Here is a 22,299-nt window from a genome sequence, read left to right as displayed (position 1 = left end):
ATAATTCTGAGGGCATCGGAATTACGCAGCCACCACGCGGAGACCTGTCTATGGTTAATTCTCTTCAGACAGTTCTATTATTGGAACTCTTGGGTGCAGTGGTAGACCAGGTGCGGCGAGCCCCGAAGTGATGCATACTTAGTCTCGGAGACAAAGTCGTCAACGGGGCTGGCACAGGAGCTACGGCACATGTGGCTGTTTTTCGTGGCGGCGCAGCTGATAGAACACCCCGAGAAAGTCGGTGCAAGACACCGGCTACATTCTGGTTGGGTTCGCTTCGCATGAGCAGTCGGCCTGGGTCAGCCGCACGCAGGAGCTGAGAGATATGAGATATTTCACGAAAACAACCGTCTACTGGAGTGATCTTGCGGTTGCAACGTTGAACCTTCAGGTATTGATGGATGGTACATGATACACAAAGAAGAGGGCATAAGACTCAGCTGATGATTGATTCACCGGATTTTGAGATCAATTAACTCGTAGCGTCAAGTTCATCGATGAATAACGACGCATGCTTTGTATTATGAATCCACGCTGGCTGTCTATAACTGGGCTCTTTCAAGACCCAAATGTCCCTGGACTATCAAAATCATATCCTGCGCCGAGGCTTCAGGGCCCAGGCAGCCCAGTATATGCTGGTCCGGCCTCACCAGGAGCGCTGCTCCCTGGGCCAGACGCCCCTGTTTATGAAACAACTTGCGATGTGCCTCATTTGTAAATTCGAAATCCGAGCCCTCGACCCAAAGGTGGACGCGGGGGCCTATTTTGCTAGCCATCGCTTCTTCAAAGTTCTTGAAGCGCTGCGCCCATAAGGAGCGGGACTCCACTATGAGGCTAAAGGCTCCCGGACTTACGAGGTCGAGAGTTGAGAATTTTCTAGATGATATTTGTTCTTTTGTGAGTTCTTTGACGTATGAAGTGTCGATTGGGTAATCGGGGATGCGATTGTTTGGTTTGAGGAGTTTGATCCAGGCGTGAGGCAGCCGAGCCCCGACTTTGAACTTTGGTGTGTAATGTGAAGCGTTTGCAGGCGGTTCTTTATCGCCATAGACGTATCCAATGTGTATTTCAAGCTGTAAAATATCGGGGTCAGTACTATGATTCATAGGAATGCGTACTCTAAGATGAGACTCACGTTATCAAAGTGCTCCCGCTGCCCTTCCACATTCTGCGCTATCAAGTCCTCTTTCGCGGGGTCGTGTATCGTCTTATACATGTTCGCCCTTGCCTCGTCCACGTCTTCGATACCGGCGGTACCCACGGCTTTCAAAAACGAAAAGATGGTTTTCCCGTTCTTGACGCTTTGCGAAGAGGCAACCAGCGCTATCTGGCGTCGGTCGGCCTCATACGTGTCGAGGATGGACGGCTTCGCCCACCCCTGATGCACAGCGGCGATCTTGTAGACCAGGTTGTGCGCATCGGCTAGGCCTGAGTTGAGCCCGAGACCGCCTGTTGGGGGGAAGGAGTGCGCCGCATCGCCGAGTCTGTTCAGAGTGAGCATGCCTACATCTCACTGTGAACAAAAGACAACCGCGACTTACAGAAAGGTGTTGCCGCGTCTGTACTCTTTGGCCACTTTCCGACTTAGTACCCAAGGTCTGTAGCTGAGTATTTTAAAAGGTATGTCCTTTCCTATTGCAGCCGTTACGGTTGCGCGCGTAAGCTCTTCGCTCCACGCCTCGGCGGGATGTTTATTTGACTGCGTCCCGTTAGTTGCGCACTTGCAGTTCATGGTTCCTTGATGCCTCACGTCAAAATTGCTGATCAGTACCTGATTACCGCCGAGATCATACGCGATGATAAAACCAGAACATGCCGGGTCAACTATCCAGTGCAGCATGCCCACTCTTTCCTTCACGATGGGCCGCAGGTCTGCGTTGAAATGAATTGTCATCATTGTCTCGTCTTCCAAAGACCGGCTGTTAGCATCCTTCACTTTAACATGAGTGAGACGATACTTACATCCGTCTTCGCCTTCAGTCTCGATGTTGAGAGACTTTCGCACTTCACTCTTAGCGCCATCGCAGCCAATCACATAATTGGAGGCAATGGTCCAACGCTGTTTCGTCGCCCGCTCTTCAACGGTAGTTATCACTCTATCGCCACGCTAGAGCCATGGTTAGTTCTCATGTGCCCAGTAAAAATCAATTACAGGGCATAAGAACGACAACCTTACCTGCTCACAGCACACAAAAGCAATGCCTTTTCTCAGCTCTACATTCGTGTCAAATGCGAGCTTCTCAGCGACAAATCTCTCAAAATCTGGCTGAGGCACATTGTGAATCATCTGTAGCAAAACATCACATGAGTATCCATCATTTAGTCATGAAAATCGACAACGGCGAACTCACTTCAGGCGTGCTTTCCAAGACTTCGACATCCATCCTCTCATAGGGCAAATACCCAATCCTGTCGCCGCTCAGGTTCGTCAAGAAATTAACCCAGTACGCATCGTCTCGGGGACTCCCGAGCTTCCGCAGCGCATTCGTGTCGAGGCCATATTGCCTGCAAAATTCCAGCGTTCGAGGACATAATGCGTGTGCCTTGGGCGCCGCCAGCCGTTGGGGATACTTTTCGATGAGGAGCGATTTGACTGGAAAAACAATAAAAGACGGGTTAGCTCATCGCAACTCTCCCCAGCGCCAACATCAGGCCGACCAACCGCCGTGCTTGGAGAGCATGTATGCTGTGAACAGACCCGTAGGCCCTCCGCCTACCACGAGAACAGGTACATTGACTGAAGCATCTTCCATTTTTGGAATGTCTCTTGGGGACTGTGTTTTTTTCTTATGACATAAGTTGGGAGGAAGAGAATAATCAGGAATCGTTTAATGGACAGAATGCAAATTCCAGAAGACCGCCATCTGGCAAATTGTGTGTCTAGCGGGAAACGTTTCCTGTCCTCTGCAATTATTTCGCTCCCATGGACGGGGATGCAGCCCGAGATCAAGTACATGAGGGAGACGATGCCGAGCCCGTCGGCTCCCCGACGTCCAACATCCCATTGGCCAGGCCCTGTTGAAGCCGAAGAGATGCTTCCGATTCGTCGAGTCATTCAGAGGCAACGTCAAAGCGGCGACGTCGCTAGTGCATCGATTGGATCTAAGTCAGAACTCTGCTTGACAGAGGCACGTCTCACGTTGCTTCTGAGACTTTGATGTTAGGCCCTTTTTAGCCTGCATGCTGAAGAAACGGCCCCAGCACAGGAGGAAACACGAACACGCAGTTCCATGGATGCGACCGCGCCACCCGGGGGCCGCTACGCCGGCCGTTGACCGCCACGCGCGCTGCCGTCAGTCATGTCAGTGCAATTCCCGATGTAGCAGTGAAGCAGTGAAGCAGTAATTAGAGCGCAGACAGCGAGCGCATGGGTCGAGTGAATCCAGCATGGTTCGAAACCTCCCTCCCCACCGCCTCCCACACTAGCCCAGCAGCAGTGACTCTGCTCGTACACTTCCTCTCGCCAACCAAACGTATCGTCGAACATTATCTGCACCCAATAACTTCCCCCGTAATTATACGACCTTAAATCGCCATAGAAAGCAACGCCGGCCGAGATATGGATGCGGATATCCCCACCCTGCCCGCTGGTACCTCGGATAACTCGGAGTCGGGCACTCTCAAGAGGAAACGTCGGCCGCGTGCGCCGGTGGCGTGTGGGACTTGTCGCGCGCGCAAAGTCAAGGCTAGTAGTTCTGTCTCGTCGTCGGCGATGATGGGAACACACGAGATCATGTTGCTGATCCTTTTCGGCGATTAGTGCGACGGGAGCTCGCCGTGTTCAAACTGCGTCCGTGAGTAGCTGGGCAGAACAATTGTTCGACTTGATTTCATCGGTTGCTCAGTTACATGTCTAAGTGCTGACCCGATGTTCTGATATAGGCCATGAGTTCTCATGCTCGTACAAAGACAAGCCGGAGGAAGTGTACGTCACCAACACTCAAGTGGATTCACCCCGTACCAGTTGTGTCTGAGTCTGACCATGGCCCCAGTAAGAGGATGTTCGACCCGACGGGCCGCATCCAGCAGCGTCCGCAGAGCCAGCCGATACCCGCGGAGCAGCTTCACCCGTCGCCTGTGAGCCTGGATGAGCCGCTGAAGGTTGAGAACCCCGTCACCGCGGCGAACCCGCACCCGCCCTTCATGTCGGAGCCGCCGATGGAGCGCGACCGCGGGTCCTCGGTCGTCTCGTCGGAGCAGGAGGTCGACGGCCTGGGCCAGGTGAACGACCACACCGAGGGCGCAGAGTTCTACGGCCCGACGGGGACGTTCTACTTCCTGGCGCGTTTACGGTCCAGGGCGAATAACAGTGGTACTCAAAAGCAGCCGCAGCAGCCCGACTCCAAGACGTCGCCCGGTGGCAAGACGCTGAACCAGACATCCGTCGTCAACCTCCTCCACAGCTCGGACTACTCCACGTCGCCGGATAACCGCCACGGCCAGACGCCAGGGAAGGGCACGCCGTCCGCCAGCGCGGCGACGCGGCGCGACTCGGTGCAATATGGCAATGGCAAGGTGCTGACCCCGGCGGACGCGGTTTTCGCGACGGAGGTGGAGCGGGAATGCGTGCGGCTGTACTTCCAGAACCTGCACAACATCCACCCGATCCTGGAACAGACGGCGTTCGTGAAGCGGTGCGACGAGGAGGTGTGGCAGCGCAAGACGGCGCTCGAGGAGCCGTCGCAGCAGCGCCGCGGGGCGCGCTTCCTGTCGCTTTTCAATTCTGTGATTGCGATCGGGGCGATTACAGCCGGGGAGACGTCGTTGCTGATGGAGGATCACACGCTGCAGTTTCTGGACAGGACCGAGCTACCGGGGGAGAACGAGACGACGTATCCGCCTATTAGGCTCGCGAGGCGGTACTTTGAGCGGGCGAAGCTTTATTTGGAGGATATCTGCGAGTCGAGCTCGCTTGAGACGGCGCAGACGCTGTTTCTCATGGTGAGAGCATCATGTTTACCCCCTCACTGACTACGGCCCAGGAACCTGCGGGGGAGCTGAGCTGAGCTGACGCCATCCCAGTCCGTTTTCTGTCAGAATGCGCTCAAGCCGCACAGCTGCTACATGTACAGCGGCATGGCCATCCGTACCGCGTCGGCCATGGGTATTCCTACCAACATCCGCTCCGAGACCAGCCAGGAAAGTTTGCTCTGGTGGTAAGACCCTCACTCGCGCTTCTCAACGCTCGTGGCAATTTTCTGACGTTCAACAGGTCACTGTACTCACATGAGATGTATGTTGAGGCAATTCACACATGTGATGAGGTGCTAACCAGCTAGCGAAATGTGCTTCTCCGCCGGACGCCAATCAGGACTACGAGGACCGAGCTCATATTCCATCCCCTTTCCAAGAACAGCAGTATGTGTGACATCCAATTCGGACTGAGTATTATCACTAACAGCTACCAGGGCTTCGTCAGCTCTTCATCATGCCTCATCAACCCCATGGTCGACCTCGCCAAGATCCTCATGTGGATGACGGACAACCTAAGCCTTCACAACAGCCACACCTCATTACAGCGGCTGTCGCAAACGGCATTGAATCTGGACCGGGAGCTTGACGACTGGAAGTCCGGGCTCCCGCGGGAACTGAGGTTTGACACTTCGTCACTGGAAGACAGCGAGTTTGCCATGAAACAGAAAACAGTCCTCAAGCTCCGTACGTCACTCCCCTCTTGGGATGTCTCACTCAAGATGACCAACTGACCGAACCCGCATCACAGGCTTCCTGAATGCTAGAATTCTCCTCCACCGCCAGTTCCTGATCCTCAAGACGCCAGAGTCGGACCGCAAGACTCTCTCCCGGCACGTGTCTTCATGTGTAAAGGCTGCGACGGAGACGATCCGGTTCATGCACACGAGCTACCTGCACCGCCCATACTTTAGAACATGGTACGCACCCCCCTGATCTCTCCTCAATTCTGTCAGTACTGATATTTTACTGTGCACAGGTGGTACAACTGCATGTACCTCCTCGACGCCTGCATGGTCCTCCTCCACGTCCTCATTTCCAACATCTCCTCCCCCTTCTCCAACGAGGAGGTCATCGAGAACCTCGAAATGAGCATCGAGATCTTCAAGGCGATGAAGATGCTCGCCGTCGCGCGGCGGTGCGCCGAGATCGTGACGGAGCTTCTCCACGTCGCGGCGGCGCCCAAGACGGCGGCAACAGCAGCGGGTGGAAGCGGTGGCGGCAACCAACCGAATCAACGACAGACCAACGAGCACGTTGCGCTGCAGACGGACCCGGCGGCGGTGGCGATCAAGATACAGGACGAGACGCAGCAGGCGATGCAGCAGACGACCTCGCCGATGTTCATGACGGAGGGACTGGATATACACCGAGGCGGGGACGAGCTTGGGGATAATCTGATACCGGGTGATTTTGACGCCAACCTCGTGGACCCGAATGTCGTGTGGAACTTTTTGAACTTTGAGCATTGGAACGCGTGGTCTGACGCCGCCTTCCGGTGAGGCTAGATCATATCGACAGTCCTGGAAGAGAACACGCACGAGAACAGATGTGCGATTGTATAACAGTGTAACAATAGGGATACGCTCATTAATACGGGGTCCGGGGGAGAACCTCGCCAGACCTCATGAACTTGCCCGTCGTCTTCACATGCAACCAGCTAAGATGTCACATTTCATCCGTCACACCCCCCAACACCCTCCCCCCACGATCCCCCTCTGCCTCAACCACTGCTCACAAACCCCCGTCCACCCACTCACCGGCAGCCCCTCCGTATCCAGCGCAAACCCATGCGGCGCATCGCCGTACACATGCAGCTCCACCTGCCCGCCCGCCGCCTGCACCGCCTGCGCGATCCGGTACGCGTTCACCACCGGCACCACGGGGTCGTTGCCCGCATACACGACAAAGCTTGGCGGCGCGGGCGCACGCAGCTGCGCGTCGGGGATGACGGCGTCGTACAGCGCCTGCTTCTCCGCCGGCGGCAGCGGCGCCTTGTTCGGCACGACCTGGTGGCCCTTTGCGTTGGTAGAGATGGGTGCGTAACCTATAATAGCGAATTCGAGCTCCGGGACAGGGTGGCCTGCTGTTGCGGACCATTGGGGCGGGTATTCGGACAGCAGGGCGGCGGCGAGGTGGCCGCCGGAGGAGAGCCCGCACACCGCCAGCGATGGGACCACACCGTCCGGGGAGACGGAAGTCTCTTTGATGAGGCGGAGGGCCTGGCGCGCGTCGTCGAGGGGCGCGGAGGGGGAGGTGGCAGACGTTGGGAAGCGGTGGACGAGGACGTGGGCGGCGAAGCCGAGGGAGGCGAGCCAGCGGGCGACCTGGACGCCCTCGCGGCCGAGCATGAGCTCGACGTAGCCGCCGCCGCCGAGGATGAGGACGGCGCGGTTGTTGGGGAAGACGGTGGGGTTGTAGGTGAAGAGCCAGGGACGGGCAACGGAGGCGACGGCGGCGGTGTCGAGGGGGGCGGCGGCGTCTTTGAGGGTGAAGGCGTCGGCGAGGGGGTCAGAGTCCCAGAGGGGCCGGGCGGCGTCTGCGCCGAAGAATGATTCGGAGAGCATGGTTGCTGGTGTGGCGGTGTGAATGGTGATATGAGGTTTGTGAGACGGGGAGGATGAGGTTTGGTTTTATGGAGTGAGATGAGATGATAGGTGGCTCTCGGGCTGATTTGAACCGAGGGCCGAAGCAGACGGGATTAGTTCCCGCAGGATATGGGTTCTTGTTTGTGTATTCTGGTGATGATGAATAAGTGGAAATAAGCGATCACAAAAGATATCCATCGCTGGTTTGAAGGAGCGTTATGTAGCACGGCTATTGTTGGCAGATCCGAATGTGTTCGGAGTATCATCCGCGAAACCCCGCGCGGGGGCGGGGCCGGGTTTCGGAGGCGGCCAGTTAACGCCCGGCTCACCATCGATTGGCTAGTTAACCAAACATGTACCTGCTTTCAAAGAACGTTTCCTATAGTTACTATATCGGCGGAAAAGTATTTACACCAAGACAAGATCCAAACCCCGGTGTCCAGTCTAGACACACCATGCACACAAACTGCCCAGCTCAGCTCACGGCGTCAGAGTGTACGTGACATTGTTCCCCGGCACTCTCGGGTAGAACTCAAACGTAAACACCGTCGGCTTCCCGCCGCTGATGACAGCCTGGACAGTCGCGTTCGGCAGCACGATCTTGGCGCCGTCGTAGCTCCACTGGCCGCTGTAAGTCTGTCAAGAAGGTCAGCAAATCATCCCCATCACGTCCGCGTGTTTGAACCTACAATGTGAGCAGCCTGCAGCGGCCCCAGCACGCTAGTCCACTCATCAAACAGAAATCCCTCGTCGCTCTTCAACGCCTTCACGGCAGCAGGCATCCTCAGCCCCTTGTACTCGACCGTGATATTCAGGTCCTTCCCGCCGACGGCCTTGCTTTCGCTCACGGCCAGCGTCGGCACGTCCCACTGCACCACCTCGACCTGCACCGGCGCGCCGGCGGAGAACTCCAGCGTCAGGTTCGCCTTGCTCCCCGGCGCCGCTGTCGGCGTGAGCCACTGCCCGAGAACGCCCGCCTTGAGGGTGATGGCGGAGTCTGACGCAGAATAGTCCGTGTCGGCGGCGAGCACGGCCCCGGAGTTTGTCTTGACGCTCTTGAGCGTGTTTCCATTGAACTGCCACGGCAGGACGGTGTCCTTGGGTGTGTCGCCGACCTTGTTCCATACAAAGGCAGAGGAGTTCTGCGTGCTGGCGCCCGCGTCGGTGGTGCTCTCCGGCAGCGAATGACGCGGCGGCTGTACGGCGTTCTTCACGATGGCCAGCGAGGTCGGGTCGCGCCAGGAGTGCGCGTTGCGGTCGAGGTGGTCGAGCCCGTTGTCCCAGATGATAAGCGCCGTGTTGAGCTCCGCCGCGGTGCGGACGAAGTGGTCCGTCCACTTCCACCGGGCGGCAGGCTCCGTGTTGAGCGGGCTGGCGTCGAACTCGCCGATGACGAGGGGCACATCAGTAAAGTTCCCGCGGACGACGGCAAGATCGTTCTTCATGGACGCCTTGTCGGCGTCGCTACCCCAGATGGTCTTGCCCCACGCGGAGAAGACAAAGTCGTAGGGGGAGTAGTAGTGGTACTGCAGGGCCCAGGGGTTCTTGATGGTGGCGGGGGCCTTGAACCACTGCGTGGTCTTGTAGCCGTCCATGCTGCCGCCCATGAGGGTGACAACGCGCCGGGTGTTGAAGCCGCCGCTGTCGGCGAGGGCCTTGAGGAAGAGGTCGTTGAGGGCGTTGAGGTGGGCGCCGTGCTCGGCGGTGGTGGCGGGGGGCTCGTTGATGGGCTCGAGGGACACAAGGTTGGACTTGCAAGCGAGCTTCTGGCCGATCTGCAGCCAGGTGGCGTAGAACTTTGCGTCGAGGGCGGCGCGGGTCTCGTTGGTCGTGGCCTTTGTGACGTCGGCCCAGTTCCAGGAGTCGTGGTGGACGTTGGTGAGGACGTAGAGGCCGCGGGCGGTGGCCATGTCGACGACGTCCGAGACGCGCTGGAGCCAGGCCGGGTCGATGGTGTAGTTTGGTGCGGCGCTGGTGAAGTGGTCGCTGTAGGTGACGGGGATGCGGACGCTCTTGAAGCCGGCGGCCTTGATGTCGTCAAAGGTCTCCTCCTTGACGGGGGGGTTGTTCCAGGAGCCCTCGTTGGGGATGGCGTCGAGGGTGTTGCCCAGGTTCCATCCCGGGTTCATTGCCTTGACGTAGTCCACGGCCCCGATGTCGCTGAAGGTGCCGGAGCATGGCGTTGGGACGGCGGTGGCGGTGGAGGATCTGGCGGTGGTGGTTAGTGCTGATGATGAGGTTGGCTTAGTTGATGTGAGGAGGGTGGTTGTGCTGGCTTTTCCCTCGAGACATTGCGAGTACCCTGTGATATGTAAGTGAGAGTGACGATGGGGAAGTGAGGGAGGCTTACATTCGTTTTGCTTCTGACATGTACAGCCGGCCACGCAGGTCGTCGGCCCCGTCCAGCCGCTGCCGCCGCATTGGCCGTACGCCGTCTGCTGAGCGGAAGCGGCGTGGAGAAGCGCAAGAGCGACGAAGGTGAGACTCAATCTCATGTTGAAGGATGAAACATCGAGCGCGGTGGCATGAAGCAGACAACGGCAGCCCGTAGAGTCTCGGGGAATTCAAGCTAGGTTATACATGAAGCACTCGCTTCTGTTGACGAAACGAACCGCCAGATCACATTTGAGCAATACGACTTATTCGGAATGCAACTCACAAGAAAAGGCCAGCCACCAACGCGCGCAGCGCAGCGCTTGGTGGAAAATCGTGCGCAAACATGGCTGAGCGAGCGAAGCGAAGTAAACGGGTAATGAGCGGAAGGTAGCCGAGACCAGCTGAGAAAGATCGAGACAAGTATCCAAGTGAATCGGCCGTAGTCTGTCAACGGTGCGGGAGGACCATTCTCTTTTGAGGACGGAGAGCGACTTGGAGGCGGCCCGGATAGGAAAGAATCACGATAGGCGAGCTTGCATCACGTAGATTGAGAGAGGTTGTTCTTCCGAAAGAGGCAACTTGGGGGCTCTGCCTCCGGGCCTTGCACGACGACCCCTCAGTCGGTTCAGCGTCGTGGTTCGGCGGCCCGAAGACGAGCTTGCAGCTGCACCTAGGCCGGAGAGGTGGGATGGTTTGCTAGTGGCCGATGGGAGGGGTTTATTAGAGTTGGGTTGCATGTCGACCCATGATCGTTGTCGCATGTTTAGAGGGGGCGGAGAAATTTCAGGGACTCACGCAAAAGCTTGTTTGACTGATAATTCTCGCATTTGACTGCCATGCCGTAAAATCTGCAATAGGGCAGGGTGCAATTAATGTTTATTCGGCCACTTTTTTGAGTCAGGCCTGGGGTCTGGCCATTAACATCAGACGAAACCCGCGATGGCTTCAATTTTTCAATTGTGCCCCTGAGCCAGCCATTCGGTCTCGCTTCCGGCGAACACCGCGAAAGGAGGTTTTGTCTTTCGGCCCTGTAGGGGCATCCGATCTCCGTTAAATCGACCAGTCTCTCGGATGTTGCCGATCTTGGCTTGGCCATCGCAGAGGCGGTCTCGGCGCTGAAGTGAGGCCGCCCCGGTGTGTCGTTCCGTTACCCACTGCGCACCATGTCCTGCGTATCCAAGAAGCCCTCCTCTGACCCTATGCCATATGGTAAAATATTCCAAGTTCCGATGGCAAATTCCTCTAAACCAGAGGTTTCCCTGGGCAAGGTATGATGGAAGAGGTGTCCAAGACGCCTCTCCGCGAGAAACGAAAGCGTGGGGTCATCCAGTCGAAAAGGCGATTGCCCAAGTTCTTCCCCTCGTTCCTGCTAAGATGTTCCCCGCGCGGTTTCGTTCGTTATTATCGAAATGTTGGGTATATAAACCAGAGAGGAGGTTCGTCATCGCCGCTCCGCACATCGTGTTCCATTCATCGACTCGACCAGAGCGTGTTCATAATTCGTTCATTCGTCGCACCAAAGACCATCACCGCTTCGGCGGCGCAGGCGGTCCCCGCCGCGGCGGATCCGTCGGTGTCCCGCGGAACTGATTCTTGAGCTCCTCGAAGAAGTGGTGTGCGAACCCTCGATCCTCGGGGTTCGCTGCATCCTCCCGTGTTAGCCTCTTCCCCTCTGTCGCCCTGGAACACCAACAACCCCCCACGTACCTGACGCCTCTCCTTGTCGCAACGGCTCATGCGGCATGGGTCCGTTCTGCTTCTCGTCTACGAAACGTTGGATGCGGCCGACACCGCGGTGGAAGCCTGGGCTGCGGAGGATCTGTACGGAGCGCGGAGTTAGCTGGGTGTCGTGATGGAGGGGTCAGTTCACCCGTAGGAGGGGTAGTGATGTGTACGGACCTGTCTGATGATTACGTCCTCGAAGGCGACGAGGGCGCGGATAAGGAGGTTGAGTGGGGGAGCCATGATGGGCTTGCAGCGTGAAGTTGAGAAATGCTGTTCGCGACGATAGATAGAAGAAGTTCTGTACGCGCTGAGAGCACTGGAAGCGTCAGTAGTGGTGGCGATAGAGACTTTAGCAGTCCAACCGCCGGGACCCACCCTGATTTGTCATCGACGAATCATACATCGCGAAGCTCATTCAGTGACCAGGACAGAAGCCATTGTATTTCACAAATGTTGATGAGGATGATTTGACGGTTTCTTTGTTTTTGTTCTATAAACGAATAATCTGCTCATGTCCAATGATCAATGCAATTCTAGTTTCTGCTACTGGTATATAGCTTCGAGTGCATAATATGCGGCAATGCATGGCCAGTCCATAGCAACTTGGCTCCTTTGCAATCCAATAGTCCGACCCTAACTCCCATTTCAAAGCTGGTTCTACGCCTGTTCCAAAGCAGTGTTCCGCCAATAATTCTATGTCATGGGTATCAGTTAGTTCATACTTGAAGCGTTGAAAGCAGCGACTCTGGTTGGAAAGCTCCGCGGTAAGAAGAATCCCTCTCGCCTAGTTCTTTGACAGGTGTTCAAAGGTTGATTTCCTAACTGGTGAACTGGTCCCACTCTCCCCAATTTAGAGGCAAACCGATATCCAAATTTGCCTCCAAAGCATTGTCAACTGCTGAAAGGTTAAAGTTTGGATCAAAGTGCCCAAAGACATCTACGTTTGTCATGGCGTCAACCACTGAAAAGTCGATAGTCTCTGATGTGGTAAAATCGGACGCCAACGTCGTGGGCAACTGGGGAACCGCATCCTGCACCGCTGCTGTCGAAACGGGGGCTTCGATTCTGCCGTTGGCGGAGATATCCACATGGGAAGACTGCGGCACGGCGGCTCCTTGTACTAGTGATGTGGCAGCGCGCTCCATTTCTCGAAGAATGCGCTCTCCAAGCCCGGCTACTACCCTAGCACTCCAGAATACATCGCCAAAGCGCTTCATGAGCTCGGAATTCGACTTGAAGGCGCTGCGGGCTCGTGCGCGGAACATTGGAAGGGCGCTATGTCGCATTTTGCGGTACTCGACACTGAGTGCGAGGGAAAGGGCATAAGGGACAAGAGGCACTGGGCTAAGGTGATCTCGACGGATGGCGGAAGAGATGCGCTCCGCTGCAAGGGAACGGCGGGCGTTAGCCGATGCGGGCGGGATCGTTTGTGCGTAGTTTGATGGAGGCCCAGGTCTCGGCAGGCGACATGACAGGATGATGACAGCGTGATAAAACACCTCGATCGTGGCTGCGATAAGTCAGTATCAAAAGCGTGTTTAGGCAGGGCAGGGGACAAACCGAGCAAGGGCGTGGGCACTTGCAAGGCCCCGGCATCGAGAATCATGGGCTCCAGGACAGGGAGGTCGATGAAAGGTTTCGTTTCTAGAGACGATGCGATAACACCTGGTCTGTAAAGCTCAATGACTTTATCCAACCACTGCACGACGGAGAGGAAAAGGCGGAAGCATGGGGTTTGTCTGCGGAAGCAGTCCTCAAGTCCAGGTCCGATATCCCGCTCGTGAATGACAGATGGCCGTCCGTACGCGGCGGCATTGATACGGTCAATGGCCCAAACGGCGCAAAAGAGGGTGTCTAGGGCATCGTCGCTGGTGTGGAACAGCTGCAAGCCAAGAGTCTGGCAGTGATGCACAGCCCTGGCACCCAGCTGCGCAGGCAGATCGGCCTCGTCGGCCCCCGAAGGCTGGATGTAGAGGGACAGCATGCACAGGGCACGAATGTGAATGGTCCGGTCTGTGATCAAGCTCGTCTCCAGAATGGTTCGGATGGAGCCAGAGAGATGCTGGTGGAAATCCTGGTAAGGCATCTTCTTATGGCCTTGGTTGGCAAGCCGCAGGTGACTCTTCATCTCCGGGTCGGATGCCGCAGCCAAAGACACGACCTGTCGCATGACAATAGCCGCCGGCGTGTCGCCTTCTATCACAATGTCCTCGGGGACCAGAGCGAAGATTGGGTGGATCTTCTCCCGGTAGACCCTGTGGAGGTGCTTAAAGTCCTTTTCTGGGGGCACGCAGGTGAGACAATGCTGTTTGACGTAGGGGAGTAGGACCTTGTCGATCATGGCCGCCGGGCGAGACACGACGCTGCTCGTAGCTTGACCGGCTGTCGTCGTTCCAGACGGCAGCCAGACGCCAACTTCGGCCTTGAGGGTGGGATTAGCTGCCGAGTCCGCCGAGTCTGCGGCCTCTGCAAACATGCCCTCCGGGTTCAGATCCCCAACGAACCTCGTCTGGCCGCCATGAGCATCTGTTTTCGCGTCAGAGTCCCTCCGTGAAGGCGACAGGTTAAGACCGCCGTCAGGGCCAGCCGAGGTAGAATTGCGATGCTTGGTAGGAGATGCTAAGGGTGGTGGTGGTGGCCTGGGGAAATGTCAGTCTTGGGGACAAACCCACTGCCAGATTGGGAAGACCTACCCATCATGACTGGGAGATGATGCGCCAGCACCTTCACCGGGCTCGGATTGAGCAGGTTCCGCGTGAATGCAGCGTTTCTGCCGACAAAGTCAGGTCCAACTCAAGTACGGATGCTGCACGGCAATGCAATGCCTTACGCACCTTCTTTTTGCGACATGATTCGCAAGCTTGCTGGACCTGCTTGCGCTTGAGAGGAAGCCCCGAAGCGTCAGAACCGACAAACTTGACACCTTTGGTCGAGTTATTCATGGTTCTGGCTAGTTAGCGACTCCCGGTGAGATCATGTGTTGTAGAGCAACGGTGCGAAAACCCAGCATTATCACAACCACGATGCGCCGGAAGCCATGAAGGTAGAGATGAGACGGTGAAAGAAGGTCGGGGTGGCTGGCGCTAAGAGTTGTTCATTTTGGGCAAGTGGGAGGACCCTGAGGTGGACCGCCGGGTGTGACTCGACGGGCCAAGGCGGCTTAGTCATTTTCGGTGTATCGTCGGTGTAAAAGTCAAGGTGAGCCTCCTCCCGTCGCTGCCACCTCGCTGCTGACGTCGTTCCGGGTAATCTGCGAGCCCTTTGAAGGTAGAGGGAGGTCATCGTCAAGTCTTTCGGCAGTAGCTATGAAACATGTTTGAAAGCCTAATTACGTCCTCTGTTGGTCTCAGTTAACCACATTTTGTCTCGGTTCATAAACGCGCTCCGCAAAACCAGTCACATCACATTATGGGTTCAAAATCTACAGTCTAGGGGAATGTAGAAATAACATGCCGAAACGCCAACGCTATGCCGAAACCAGTACCGTTCCTCAACAGTTTTCATCAACATCGACGGCTTGAAGCAGCTCCGCAATTATTCTGCTGCACGCCCGCCCAGTCCGCTCTTCACGCCCTCTTGCACCATGCCCCAGCCGCTGCCTAGACTCTTGTCCTGGACAGCTTCACTCAAACGGCCAGTGACGATCTTGCGCATGATGAGCGTATCCTTGGCTCTCTTGAGCTTCTTGCCGTCCTCCTGGGTGAGAAACTCCTCGAACCATTCCTCTTCCGTTCCGTCGAAGGGAAGACCAATAAGCTCGGTGGCTCTGGCGGCAGTCTCTTCGCCAAGAGGGGCATTGAGGACTGAAGACACTAACTGGCGGAAGAGCTGGCTTCGGACGGACTCGGAGTGCGTCCTTGAGTAATAGAATGCCTCGGTAACACTGGTTCTTGCCATCGCGTTAAACAGCAGCTCGAGCGCTTGCGACGTCTTCAGGATGGGCTGCACAGTGTGGAAGTATGAGAGAGGCAGAGTGTAGTCGCCTTCAGGGGCGTGTCGCACAAGCGCGGTCATGATTTCGTCGGCGAAGTCGGTCGTGAGCGACGGATGCGCAATGTACTCGAGTGCTTTCTGTCCTTTTGTCAGCGGTAGAACCCCAGGACAATCGCGGGAGGCGCACCTCGAATTGCTGATGATCCAGCAGCCACAGGCCCTTCATGAAGATCTGATAGTTCTTGGGGACGCCCGAAGCGACTGCGAATCTCGATGAAGCTTGCGCTCTCGTCTGGCTGGTGTCGAAGTCAAGGAGGATGTAGTAGAAGATGGAGAGACGGTGGTGGGTAGAAATGTTCGCCTCGCAAAGATGCTGGTGTAGGGTGCGCAGGGCATTATCGGTCTTGGGAGGATACGTCTTGGCTGCGAAAGTCCGTCAGTCTTGATCTAGCTCGAATGCACCATTCAACGTACCCTTCGTGAGGCCAAGGGCCTTCAGCACCCGGTCAATGAAGAGGGCGCCATCGAGGCTTTTCCTGAACGTGTCGATTTCCTGGATCGACTTGCGGTCGTAGGGAAAAGCCTGCGACCCAAAGACCTGGTCGAAGTTTGTGTAGTCGAACATGGCCATGGCTATTGTTGTGGTGGTGATGAGGCTTGAACAAGCTGGCAATGCGACAGACCGTTGGCGACGCTGGAATCTTTTTGGCGGGACGCAACGGCGGCTGTTTGCTTCACAGAGAGCTCCAGCCACAGATGCACGAGCCATCAGCCACAGTCGCGCCTCCACGCGTCTCCTCATTCGGCAGCAGGCGGGGAAGGCGGTGTGCCGAGTGTGGCTTGTTTGTTTACAATCAGCCTAATCGGTGACCAATTCAAACAAATGCGAAGTGGGGGAACCAAACAAGACAATCACATTTCGCTTTTCCCACAGCTGCACATCGCCAACGCACGCCGTTTCTTTCCCAGCAAAGTTGCTGTCGTTGCTTTTGCTACCTTTTCTCTTTGGTTTCTTGTCAATTCTTTGATTGAGATACCCCCACAGCGTCTTACATCGCTTCTTCTTGGTACTCGTTCTCTGCGACACACAGACCGCACAATGTCATCCCGACCGCGCCGTGCGACGCGCCGGCAGGCCATCGTTGACTCTTCCGACGATGAAGATGTCGCCAACACCACCGTCAAGGTCGAAGACGAGGAAGACTTTGAACCCGAACCTTCTAAGAGCCCAGTGCGACGACCAACCCGCGCCCGCAAGAGCGCCGCTGCCTCCGCATCCGCATCCACATCTACTCCCACAACCACCGCCCCGCGCCGAAGAGGCAGACCAAAGAAGAATGTCGAAGCTTCGGTAGTCGAGGAGCCTTCTGTGGTCGAGCCAACCCCAAAGACTGAGGAGCCTGAGAACGAGACAGTCCTCGCCGACGCTCCGTCAGTAGCCGACGGAACCATCGTTTCCACCATCGAGCCAACCGAGGTTTTTGACGCCAACCAGACTGCCGCAGCAATGGAGCAGGAAAACACCCCCAGGAAGCCTTCTCCTACCCCGAGGAAACCGCGCAAGAGCGCCGCTCCCAAGTCCGCCACTCCAGAGACTCCAATGGCGAAGCCCAGGCCAGGTGCCTCACCGCAGCGCGAGTCGTCGCAGCGCCGTAGCGAGCCGCTCGCCGACATCACGAACGCCAGTGTCAACGAACAGGCGCCTGCCATCTCTGATGTGCCCGAAACACCAGCGACCGTAAAGCCGATCCGTGCCATGGACACCATTATGGAGAAGCCAATGGACATCGTGCTGAAGTCGCGCAATCTCGCAGTCCCAGTTGTCGAGGACACGACTCCCAAGCCGCGACTTGTCATTTCCTACTTGATCTTGACCAACTTCAAGAGTTATGCAGGACGACAGGAGGTCGGCCCCTTCCACGGCTCCTTTTCATCTGTCGTCGGTCCCAACGGTTCCGGAAAGTCCAACGTGATCGACTCTCTGCTCTTCGTTTTCGGTTTCCGCGCAAGCAAGATGCGTCAAGGCAAGTTGTCCGCTTTGATCCACAACTCTGCGCAGTACCCCAATCTGGACCACTGCGAGGTTTCTGTGCACTTCCGTGAAGTCATGGACCAGGTATGTCAGCACCTTAGTGTATGCGCAGGTAACATACTAACACATTAAAGCCCGGTGGCGGCCACGAAGTCATTCCCGATTCCGATCTCATCATCTCCCGCAAGGCGTTCAAGAACAACTCGAGCTCGTACTTCATCAACGGCAAGACTTCAAACTTCACGACGGTGACGACCCTCCTCCGCGACCGCGGTATTGATCTCGACCACAAGCGTTTCCTCATTCTGCAGGGTGAAGTCGAGTCCATTGCCCAGATGAAGCCTAAGGCTGCCAACGAACACGACGATGGTCTTCTCGAGTACTTGGAGGACATCATCGGCACCTCCAAGTATAAGACGCCTATCGAAGAGGCCGCGGCCGAAGTCGAGAGTCTCAACGAAACGTGCATGGAGAAGAGCGGCCGTGTCCAGCATGTCGAAAAGGAGAAGAACAGCCTCGAAGACAAGAAGAACAAGGCTTTGGCATACATCCGGGACGAGAACGAACTCACTCTCAAGCAGTCTGCGCTCTACCAGCTGTACATCGCCGAGTGCCACGACAATGTCGCAGTTACCGAAGAGGCCATCAGTCAGACGCAGGCTCAGCTTGACGAGGAGCTCGAGAAGCACCACGGAAGCGAGAAAGTCATCAAGGAACTGCAAAAGGCCCACTCTCAAGTCAGCAAGGAGCACGAGGCCGAATCTAAGAAGACGCAGGCCCTTGTCAAGGAGATGGCCAAGTTCGAGCAAGAACGCGTCAAGTTTGACGAAAAGAAGAAGTTCCTCAACGACAAGCAGAAGAAGCTTGAGAAGACCATCGCCAATGCCGAAAAATCTGCCACCGAAGCCGAGGAGACTATCGTCGAGTGCGGCGAGGAGATTGAGACCCGCGCGAAGGAGATCGCCTCTCTGGAGATCCGAATCCAGGAAGAGGAGGCAGAGCTCGCGACCATCCGTGAGGGTCTCAAGGGCAAGACTCAAAAGTTTTCCGATGAGATTGCAGTCAAGCAAAAGTCTCTCGAGCCATGGAAGGACAAGATCAACCAAAAGCAGTCTGCCATTGCCGTCGCTGAGAGCGAAAAGAGCATTCTCGAGGAGAAGGCCAACGCGGGCGCTGTTGCCATCGCCGAAACTGAAGCCAAGATTGCCGCCATTGAGGACCGCAGAGCAGCCAAGATGGAGGAGCTCAAGGAATGCCAGGCTGAGAAGGCCAAGTTGGAACAAGAGGCCAAGGAGGCCGAGCACGAGCTTACCCGCTTTGCTGCTCACGAGCCCAAGATTCGTGCAAAGGTCTCCAATGCCAGACAAAAGGCTGACGAAGCTCGCTCGAGTCTGTCTAAGACACAGACCCAGGGCAACGTCCTCACTGCCCTGATGCGCATGCGAGAGTCTGGCCGTATCGACGGCTTTCACGGAAGACTTGGAAATCTCGGTGCGATCGACGGTCAATATGACGTCGCTATCTCGACTGCTTGCGGTTCCCTCGACAACTTCGTCACTGACACGGTCGAGGCTGGACAGCAGTGCATTGAGTACCTCCGAAAGACCAACCTGGGTCGTGGCAACTTCATGTGTCTGGACAAGCTGAGAGTACGAGACATGAACCCCATCCAGACTCCGGAGAACGCACCCCGCCTGTTCGACCTGGTCAACCCCAAGGAAGAGAGGTTCCGTCCGGCTTTCTACCATGCCCTGCAAGACACACTGGTCGCCAAGGATCTTGCTCAAGCCAACAGAATTGCCTACGGCGCCAAGAGATGGCGTGTGGTGACTCTCGCTGGCGAGTTGATTGACAAGTCCGGTACCATGTCTGGTGGTGGTAACACTGTCAAGAAGGGTCTAATGTCTTCAAAGCTCGCCTCCGACACCACTAAGGAGCAAGTCGCCAAGCTCGAGGAGGAGCGTGATGTCTATGAGGAGAAGTACCAAGACTTCCAGGAGCAGCAGAGAGAGCTCGAGAACAGGCTGCGTGACCTCAACGAGCAGATCCCTGCACTCGACACCAAGATGCAAAAGATCAACCTTGAAATCGAGAGCGCCGCCAGAAATCTCGCCGACGCCCATCGTCGCATCAAGGAACTGAGCAAGGAGCACCAGCCGTCCGCATCCGATGATAAGCGCATCGCTGCCCTCGGCAAGGAGATTGCCAAGCTCAACAAGGAGGTCGAAAAGCTCCACGACGAGACATCTGGCGTCGAGGAGGAGATCAAGGCACTCCAGGACAAGATCATGCAGGTCGGTGGTGAGAAGCTTCGTATCCAAAAGGCCAACGTCGACGCGTTGAAGGAGGAGATGGCCTCTCAGAACGAGGAGACTTCCAACGCAGAGGTTCGCAAGGTCAAGGCGGAGAAGCAGAAGACGAAGCTGGAGAAGGATCACGCCAAGGCCACCAAGGAACTCGATGTCGCGACCCGTGATCTCGAGAAGCTGGAGCACGAGATCGAGAACCAGGGCGAGAAGGCGGAAACTCTCCAGGCGCAAGTCGAAGAGGCCGAGGAGGGTTTGTCAGCGAAGAAGGACGAGCTGTCATCCATCAAGGCCGAGCTCGACGAGAAGACTGCAGAACTTAACACCACCCGCGCGGTGGAGATTGAGATGAAGAACAAGCTTGAAGAGAGTACCAAGGTTCTGCAGGAGAACCAGAAGAGGCTCATGTACTGGAATACCAAGCTTGGAAAGCTCGTCCTGCAGAATGTTGACGACCTTACCAACACCAACCCTTCTGGTAGACGTACCCCTGCACCGAAGCCCGCCCCCAAGACCGAGGGTGAAGAGGATGAGAACGAGGAAGGTGACGACACAGTGGTACGGGCCGAGGCAGATGAGACCCTGCAGTCAGCTGTGGCCGATGAGGCCGCTGATGAAGAGGAAGGTGAATCCGAGGAGCAGGCTAAGCAGCCGTCAGAGCTCCCTGTATACACCCCTGACGAGCTAGCCGACATGAGCAAGGACAAGCTCAAGGGAGAGATCGCTGCTCTTGAGGAAAAGACTCAGAATGTCAATGTCGATCTCGGTGTTCTTTCCGAGTACCGCCGCCGTGTCGACGAGCACGCGCAGCGATCGTCCGACCTCCAGAACGCTGTTGGTCAGCGCGACGCCGCCAAGAAGCGCTGCGATGAGCTCCGCCGTCTGCGTCTCGAAGGCTTCATGGAGGGCTTCAGCACCATCTCGCTCCGCTTGAAGGAGATGTACCAGATGATCACCATGGGTGGTAACGCCGAGCTCGAGCTCGTGGACTCTCTCGATCCCTTCAGCGAAGGTATCCTGTTCAGCGTCATGCCCCCAAAGAAGTCATGGAAGAACATCAGCAACTTGTCTGGTGGAGAGAAGACGCTCAGCAGTTTGGCGCTCGTCTTTGCTCTGCACCACTACAAGCCGACGCCCCTGTACGTCATGGACGAGATTGACGCTGCCTTGGATTTCAGAAACGTGAGTTACCCGCCCGCCATTCCCCTTTCAGCAATGCTAACATATACCTCAGGTCTCTATCGTCGCCAACTATATCAAGGAGCGCACCAAGAACGCCCAATTCATTGTCATTTCGCTCCGAAACAACATGTTTGAGTTGGCGGCTCGGTTGGTTGGTGTCTACAAGGTGAACCACATGACGAAGAGTGTCACGATTGAGAACCAGGATTACATTGTCAGGACAAGGCAGTTGCCACCTGGGAGTCAGGCGACGCAGCAGACTGCTGCGGCGAGATGACGAGACCAAAAAGGGGGCGGAAGAGTGAGATGAAGTTTAATGAATGATGGCATCTTGATTTTGTGTTGTTTTGATTTTCTAAGGTCAGGGGGGTTGGTATCTTGTGTGTCATGGGAATAATGACTGTACGAGAGGCGCTGGGTAGATGCTAATTGTTGGTATAAAATGAAATGGGAGGCACGCCTTGGCTTTCTGCTTGTTTATTGTGAAGTCTCATTGGATCCTTTTGGCGTGTGTGCATGGTGACGTGACTCGTGGTTTGTATGACTCCTCGCTTCCTGGGTCGCCTCGACTGCGTGATCGTGTACCATGCTGTGAAGGACAAGGTTTCTGGTTGCAATGTTGGTCGTGAGAGGGGAGGGATCGTTGGCGAATGGCGGCGGGAAGAGGGACATGGTTATGCTCTTCGCGTGAGGGTCGCGTGGTACCCCGGATTTTGGACGTCACTGTGGCTGAAACGAAGGTTCTTTTGGGATTATTGGCCGAGATAACGGGAATTGTGATGGAGACTGTCACGTTTGGGACCTGCATGATCTCGGTGGGTGAAGGGGGATGTGTCTCGGGTAAGTGCGTGCAGCTGGTGTGTTACGTTGCGCTGGTCTTGTTTCTTGGGATTTTGGAGAACTGTGTGGCGAGGTCATTGATAGAGCTGGAATTAGGCGGATGTGAGGTCGATGAACGTCTTTGGGGTTCGATCGTGACGAAGCTTCGGGCCGGGGACACGAGGCTTGGGGGTAGATATCTCACCCACCTTTTGTGGACGCGTATGTGATAGTGTCTCGGAGGAGGGGACACCTCTTCCAGAGCCAGTTCTTTGGTCTCGTCTCGGGAGAAGCACCCTGTCGTTGTAAATGTGACGATAGACGGAAGCTGGAGGGTTCGAGAGTGTACTTTTGCTGTATAAAGGTC

At 56.2% G+C, this 22,299-nt stretch overlaps 8 protein-coding genes across 8 annotated transcripts; 2 read left to right on the top strand and 6 right to left on the bottom strand.

The window, feature by feature from the left end:
- Nucleotides 1-542: 542 nt before the first annotated feature.
- Nucleotides 543-2,753, bottom strand: GCG54_00010087 (putative polyketide hydroxylase; the record flags this gene model as incomplete). The annotated part of the gene is made up of 7 exons (XM_045410019.1): nucleotides 543-1,073; nucleotides 1,136-1,484; nucleotides 1,542-1,905; nucleotides 1,963-2,107; nucleotides 2,177-2,287; nucleotides 2,352-2,593; nucleotides 2,663-2,753. The coding sequence occupies 7 exons, from the start codon at nucleotides 2,751-2,753 to the stop codon at nucleotides 543-545; spliced, it is 1,833 nt and encodes a 610-aa protein (XP_045259054.1).
- Nucleotides 2,754-3,559: 806 nt separating this feature from the next.
- On the top strand, nucleotides 3,560-6,473 carry GCG54_00010086 (uncharacterized protein; the record flags this gene model as incomplete). Its single annotated transcript, XM_045410018.1, has 10 exons — nucleotides 3,560-3,632; nucleotides 3,761-3,790; nucleotides 3,859-3,925; nucleotides 3,993-4,941; nucleotides 5,023-5,156; nucleotides 5,213-5,233; nucleotides 5,280-5,358; nucleotides 5,409-5,658; nucleotides 5,723-5,891; nucleotides 5,951-6,473. 10 exons carry the CDS (start codon nucleotides 3,560-3,562, stop codon nucleotides 6,471-6,473), a joined length of 2,295 nt encoding a protein of 764 aa, XP_045259053.1.
- A 180-nt stretch (nucleotides 6,474-6,653) lies between these two features.
- GCG54_00010085 (uncharacterized protein) lies at nucleotides 6,654-7,538 on the bottom strand (the record flags this gene model as incomplete). Its single annotated transcript, XM_045410017.1, has 1 exon — nucleotides 6,654-7,538. One exon carries the CDS (start codon nucleotides 7,536-7,538, stop codon nucleotides 6,654-6,656), a length of 885 nt encoding a protein of 294 aa, XP_045259052.1.
- Nucleotides 7,539-8,039: 501 nt separating this feature from the next.
- GCG54_00010084 (Endoglucanase B) lies at nucleotides 8,040-10,054 on the bottom strand (the record flags this gene model as incomplete). Its single annotated transcript, XM_045410016.1, has 3 exons — nucleotides 8,040-8,195; nucleotides 8,249-9,861; nucleotides 9,910-10,054. The coding sequence occupies 3 exons, from the start codon at nucleotides 10,052-10,054 to the stop codon at nucleotides 8,040-8,042; spliced, it is 1,914 nt and encodes a 637-aa protein (XP_045259051.1).
- A 1,407-nt stretch (nucleotides 10,055-11,461) lies between these two features.
- GCG54_00010083 (uncharacterized protein) lies at nucleotides 11,462-11,900 on the bottom strand (the record flags this gene model as incomplete). The annotated part of the gene is made up of 3 exons (XM_045410015.1): nucleotides 11,462-11,577; nucleotides 11,643-11,754; nucleotides 11,835-11,900. The coding sequence occupies 3 exons, from the start codon at nucleotides 11,898-11,900 to the stop codon at nucleotides 11,462-11,464; spliced, it is 294 nt and encodes a 97-aa protein (XP_045259050.1).
- Nucleotides 11,901-12,478: 578 nt separating this feature from the next.
- GCG54_00010082 (uncharacterized protein) lies at nucleotides 12,479-14,602 on the bottom strand (the record flags this gene model as incomplete). The annotated part of the gene is made up of 4 exons (XM_045410014.1): nucleotides 12,479-13,170; nucleotides 13,221-14,299; nucleotides 14,354-14,430; nucleotides 14,495-14,602. 4 exons carry the CDS (start codon nucleotides 14,600-14,602, stop codon nucleotides 12,479-12,481), a joined length of 1,956 nt encoding a protein of 651 aa, XP_045259049.1.
- A 592-nt stretch (nucleotides 14,603-15,194) lies between these two features.
- GCG54_00010081 (Protein ELYS) lies at nucleotides 15,195-16,248 on the bottom strand (the record flags this gene model as incomplete). The annotated part of the gene is made up of 3 exons (XM_045410013.1): nucleotides 15,195-15,731; nucleotides 15,781-16,016; nucleotides 16,068-16,248. Coding segments are annotated over 3 exons (954 nt in total), but the record flags the coding sequence as incomplete, so codon positions are not given.
- A 444-nt stretch (nucleotides 16,249-16,692) lies between these two features.
- GCG54_00010080 (Structural maintenance of chromosomes protein 4) lies at nucleotides 16,693-21,390 on the top strand (the record flags this gene model as incomplete). The annotated part of the gene is made up of 3 exons (XM_045410012.1): nucleotides 16,693-17,709; nucleotides 17,760-21,113; nucleotides 21,166-21,390. 3 exons carry the CDS (start codon nucleotides 16,693-16,695, stop codon nucleotides 21,388-21,390), a joined length of 4,596 nt encoding a protein of 1,531 aa, XP_045259047.1.
- Nucleotides 21,391-22,299: the final 909 nt, after the last annotated feature.

Source organism: Colletotrichum gloeosporioides (genome assembly GCF_011800055.1).
Source record: "Colletotrichum gloeosporioides strain Lc1 chromosome Unknown consensus_82, whole genome shotgun sequence".
NCBI lineage: Eukaryota > Fungi > Ascomycota > Sordariomycetes > Glomerellales > Glomerellaceae > Colletotrichum > Colletotrichum gloeosporioides.
This window is presented reverse-complemented; position numbering and strand designations above follow the sequence as displayed.